Source organism: Artemia franciscana, chromosome 8, assembly GCF_032884065.1.
Source record: "Artemia franciscana chromosome 8, ASM3288406v1, whole genome shotgun sequence".
Lineage (NCBI taxonomy): Eukaryota > Metazoa > Arthropoda > Branchiopoda > Anostraca > Artemiidae > Artemia > Artemia franciscana.
This window is the reverse complement of record NC_088870.1, coordinates 52066268-52071769: the sequence shown is the minus strand read 5'-3', so window position 1 is coordinate 52071769 and position 5502 is coordinate 52066268. Positions and strand designations below refer to the sequence as shown.

General features: G+C 36.5%; 1 protein-coding gene across 1 annotated transcript; it reads right to left on the bottom strand.

Annotated features, from left to right (window-relative positions):
* Positions 1-1956: 1956 nt before the first annotated feature.
* On the bottom strand, positions 1957-5502 carry LOC136030714 (serine/threonine-protein phosphatase 6 regulatory ankyrin repeat subunit A-like). Its single transcript, XM_065709786.1, has 2 exons — positions 5487-5502; positions 1957-3215 (listed from the first exon to the last, which is right to left on the bottom strand). The coding sequence occupies exons 1-2, from the start codon at positions 5500-5502 to the stop codon at positions 1957-1959; spliced, it is 1275 nt and encodes a 424-aa protein (XP_065565858.1).

Below are 5502 nucleotides of genomic sequence, written 5' to 3'. Positions count from 1 at the left end.
ATAGTTAACTTAACTATTTTACTGAGATTTGACGCGATTAAATACACTGGCAAAAAATAAAAAAAAGAGTTCCTAAAACAATGGGTGCGGCATCTCAACGGTTTTGTTTTACTCCTGCTTTGGGTCGACAGACTCTTTGCACAAGGTGGTTGCAGCAAGGAACAATGCCTTTGACTTGCGGGTAGTGAGTATCCAAACTTGAGGATAAGTTCGGATCTGTGCTCACAGAGAGACGGCACTTTTAGTAACTTGAGAGCGCATTCATAGGACACATAATTTGCATTGAGTATGATTTTTTCAGCACGTTTCTGCACAGTTTCGATGTCACTTATGAGCCAGTCTCTATTGTGCAGTTGAGGGCCCCAGAATTTACGTACTCAAGAATGGCCGGACGTAACAAGGATATGCCAGTTAGAGTTGCATTTTAGAAAAACCCAGACGCCCCAAAGTAGCGAACGATCTTACGGTGTAATTTTCTTTCTTTACTAGGTTTGCAACCTGGGGGCGAAAGGTGAGTGATCAGGTTTCAGAGGGTTGAAACGCATCACTTTTGTCGCGGAATAACTTAGTGCTTGTTCGATAGGTATTTTAGCAGCAGGGATAAGTAATTAACTGATTGGAAATTATCCTCAGCACTCGAAAGCAAATAATTGTTTTGACCCGTTCTGAATTGAGATCTCCCGAGAACTGTGCCTAAACACGTAGATAAAGGTCGCAAAGAAAATCAATAATAAGAATTAAAATAGGCTTTTTTACACACATCAATTTTAAGTTTTCAGCAGTGGTAATATGGCAGATTAGGTCAAACGCTTTTCGATAACAGCTAAAAACAAGTCCACAATAATATTTCTTTGATCTAGTCGTTCGGTTAATATATGGGATAGTCCTACCGATTATTGAGTCAAATAAAGGGCAATTATGTTTGCTGCGATTGGTTATATATATGAATTCACTGGATCTCCCAGGGTTTCCACCTCACGTGCTACAACTAAAAATAGGTGTACCAATAATCCTGCTGTGAAATATTAATCCACCAAAGCTTTGCAACAGCACGCAACTTTCCGTAAAAAAACAAAAAAAAAACATTGGAAAACGTAATAAAGGCAACAATCTTGACAGGCCCTTCAGAGGGTGAGGCTGTTTTCATTCCCCGCATTTCAATGATTCCAACGGATCTGCGTTTTCAATTTAAAAGATTGCAATTTTCAATTCGATTAGCATTTGCAATCATAATCAACAAAGCGCAAGGCCAATCGCTAGAAAAATGCGGCATAGATCTGAATACGGATTGTTTTTCCTATGGACAACACCTGACAATCTATTTATATGCACAGACAATGAGATAGCGAAAAATGCAAGTCCGCAAGTTTTAGGCAGCTAAAAGTTAGCACCTTGCATACGTGTTATTGGGCCACGTAGTGATGTGAAAAAAAAATACCGACACCCCACTTGTTGCTGGCGTGCCACAAACTAGAATTTGTACTGTTGAACAAGAATTTGTATTGTTTTAACAGAAAAGAATTTGTTTTGCCCCAAACAAGAAAAAACCTATGACATTTTCTTGTTTGGAACAATAAGAGACGAAATTCAGATAATCATTTGTTCACTTAAGACCATCCTTCACTCATCCTTCACTTGTTCACTGTTCACTTGTTCATAATTATTCATCGTTTTTCGTTTTTTGTTCCTAGGAGATGAGGTTTCTCCAGATATATATTCTTCAAACAAATCTTGAAATTCAGATAAGATTTCTGCACAGATATTTCTCTTAAACAAATCTGTAAGTTCCTGTTTGTATATTAAGTGTTCTTGCAATTTTTTTCGAATATCAACAACTTTTAAATAATTACCTATTTTAATATGAGCTTCATCTTCTCTAATCCTTTTCTGGGAAATTGATTTCAGAGTCATCGGTGAGCTGAAGTCATCGGTTTTAAAGATAAGGTTAGATAGTCTCTAAAACCACTTCTTAGTTAGTGCCCTTTCTAAACTAACCTCTTTTACTAGCCAAGTAAGCATTGAAGAATATATATCCCTTTCATGGTCTCTTCCGTAAAGACCACAAGATGCTTCGTTTTCAAGAAGATATTTTGTTATTTTAACATATTTTTTTGAAAAAGATAGCATTAAGGGCGTCTCATTTTCAGAGTTTAAACAATTTACATCTCCACCCCTTGAAATAATTAGCTTACAAACAGAAAGTAGTTCGTGTCTAACAGCAAAGTGTAATGGCGTATCACGATTCAGAAAACAAGAATTATTTATATTGGCGCCATTTTCAACCAGCAACTTGAAAACATCAACAGTTCCTGACCAGATAGGATCATTTCTATCCAATCCGTATTTAGTTTCGGTTCTGAGGGCTTCATGTCGAGATATAGTTTTATCTAATGGTGTCTCATTATTTTTATCCAGGGCATTTATATTTGCACCTTTTGAAATCAGTAGCTTACAAACAGCTACTTTTCCTTCAGAAGCAGCGTAGTGTAACGGTGTTTCATCACAACCATCGAGTAAATTTATATTGGCACCATTTGATATCAGCAGCTGACAAATAGCTATGTATCCTTCCTTGGCAGCATAGTTTAACGGTGGTGGATTCCATCGTTTAACATTGTTCGAGCCCTTTACATCGGTACCATGTGAAATAAGCAGCTTACAAATATCTACTTTGCCTAGCAATGCAGCACGGTCTAACGGGGTTTCGTTGAAAATGTTTAAGGCATTTACGTTGGCACCGTTTGAAATCAGCAGCTTGCAAACAGATAATTGTCCTTTTTTAGCATCATCTGACTTTGGTAGCCAAGATTTATACATCTGTAGTGTTTTGACTGGTAGCTGATGCATCCGTCGAACCTCGGATAATTCATATCTACATTTTGTATGAACTGCCGCATGTAAAGGTGTGACCTTATGAAGATTTGCACAATTTATTCTGCAACCATGTGAAATTAGCAGCCTACAAACATCAACCTTTCCTTGCTGAGCAGAAAAATGTAAGGCTGTGTTATTCCAACGATCGAAGGCATTTATATTGGCACCTTTTGAAATCAAAAACTTACAAGTAGCTACTTTTCCTAGCTCAGCAGCATAATGTAACGGGGTTTGATTGAATTTGTTTAATGCATTTACGTTGGCACCATTTGAAATCAACAGCTTACAAACGCCTAATTTTCCTTTGGCTCCACAGTGTAAGGGTGTGTCGCCAAGTAAATCTGGAAAATATATATTAGTCCTATTTGAAATCAGCAGCTTATACAAATGTAATTTTTCTTTCTCAGCATAGTATGGCCGTGATCTCTTACTCAAATAAAATTATCTTTTGGAAAACTTTCAGGAATTATTGTAGTTTCAATTCACAAAATCACATTTGTTTTAAAACTTGAGAAAAAGTACTTCATTTTACACAACAGTTATTTAAGCACTTATTAATGCATTTACTTATTTTTTATCGAAAAAAGTTAATATCTCTCAGAGAAAATTGGCATCCTTGTATATTCTGGCTAAAAAAAGATCTAAATAGGTCAATAACTTGAGAAAATTCGTTAAGTTGGAAAAAATATTTATATGAGAGACATTCTTTTTATCAAGGAGGCACACTCGTGCCTCTATAAAGAGGCGAACCACGACAATGTTAAGCGATCTTCGGTTCCAGTGGTCGCAGAGGGATGGGGAGGGATGCATTTCGTAGCCCGAGCTCCAACTAAGAAACTTGCCAAATTTCATCCCCCTCCAACTTTTCCTTCATGGGAAAATCTGGCCGAAAGTTTCGACCCGTCAACCCCAGCCCCCCTTTAAAGTTGTCCGATCGGGCTGAATTTCACAAGTTAAGGTCCCCTAGGGCCCAGGAGCTTATCCGCGAAATTTCAGCTCGATCCGATAACTCCTTCCCTGTTTTCCAGAAACCACGCATTAGCTACTTAATTAACGCATTTCTCCATAAGAGTCCATGTTAATTTGAAATTTTTAAAAGTTATTTAGAAGTTATATTTACACACATGCAAGTGATTAGCTCAGTCGGTAGAGCGTGGGACTTTTAATCCTCGGGTCAAGGGTTCAAGTCCCTTACGGGTGTTTTTTTCACAACATCAAATAAAAGTGTATAATTTTGATAACACCTGGACAGCTTATCATTTGAGAGATAACAGAATATTAGCTTCTTATGAGCAAAAGAAACATTTCGGTCATTCTATCTATTTTTTTTTCTATTTTATACAATGATTTAAAAGCGGGGGGGGGGGGGGGGTTGGGGGGCGGCAGCCACCCAACTTCCTCTCCTAATTCCTGTATCGAGCAGTACAGGAATTATTAAATTACATCCACCATGGATTGTAGAAAAACGTACAGAAATAATATGAAAAAAAACTTCGTTTTCTTAAAGAGTTAAAGAGGCTGCGTCCCAAAGTCGAACCTTAAAAACGTACAGGAAATTAGAAGAGGCAGTTGGGGGGCTGCCGCCCCCAAAACCCACCCCGCTTTTACAGACTCTTTTGTACAGGTTTTTTTTGTGGGGGAACTTCATTGTTACTAATTACTAGTTTCGGCGCAATGGTTCTCCTGTCCTCTTGTGTTTAACATTTTTCGAAGTTATTCCATTATTCATTCATTTCAATTTTTTGTTAATTAAAAGAGGGCCTTTCCGAAGCCAAGAGCGGGGGGTTAGCAAAAAAAAAAAAACCTGTACAAAATAGTCTTTAAAAGTGGGGGGGTTTGGGGGGCGGCAGCCCCCCAACTGCCTCTTCTAATTCCTGTACGTTTTAAGGTTCGACTTTGGGACGCAGCCTCTTTAACTCTTTAAGAAAACGAAGTTTTTTTCATATTATTTATACATATAAGAATTACGATGAAGTTGTCAAACTCGTGTGGAAAAATTGAAGATTTTCATGTATGAGGAAGTTCTTATGAAATTGCTTAAAGAGCATAGAACTGGCAATTAATATTAATATTGCATATATTTAGATAAACATATGCGAATAGATATCAGAAAGAAAAGATAACAAATTGCGTAAAGAGCAAAAAAAAACTGGCACCTGCAAAAATATTTGTATAAATTTTAACAAGAGATTACAACAATTCAAAAACCTTAAGAAATAAAACCAATAGATTGGAGCTTAGTAGAAATCGTTGTTAGAAAAACATCTTTACCGAATTTCTTGTCATATAAGAATGAGCAATTTATTTTTAAGGCATGAAAAAAAGTTGAAATAGTTTTTTTAATTCAGTTCAGAATCGCCAAAGCTATTATGTAGACTAAAAAAGTCTACATAATAAAAAGTCTACATAAAAAAAAGTCTTTTTTCTAGTTTTTTTTTAGTTTTCTTTTTCTCCTTCATTTTTCAGTCTTTTTCCTTTTTTAGTTTTTTTTCTTTTTTAGTTTTTTACCTTTTTGTATTTTTTTAGTTTTTTTCTTCTTTTGTATTAATGGTTCGAACCTGGAACCTCTCGAGCCTAGAACCTAGAACATAACGCGTTACCAACTCAGCTACATCGGCTTGAATACAT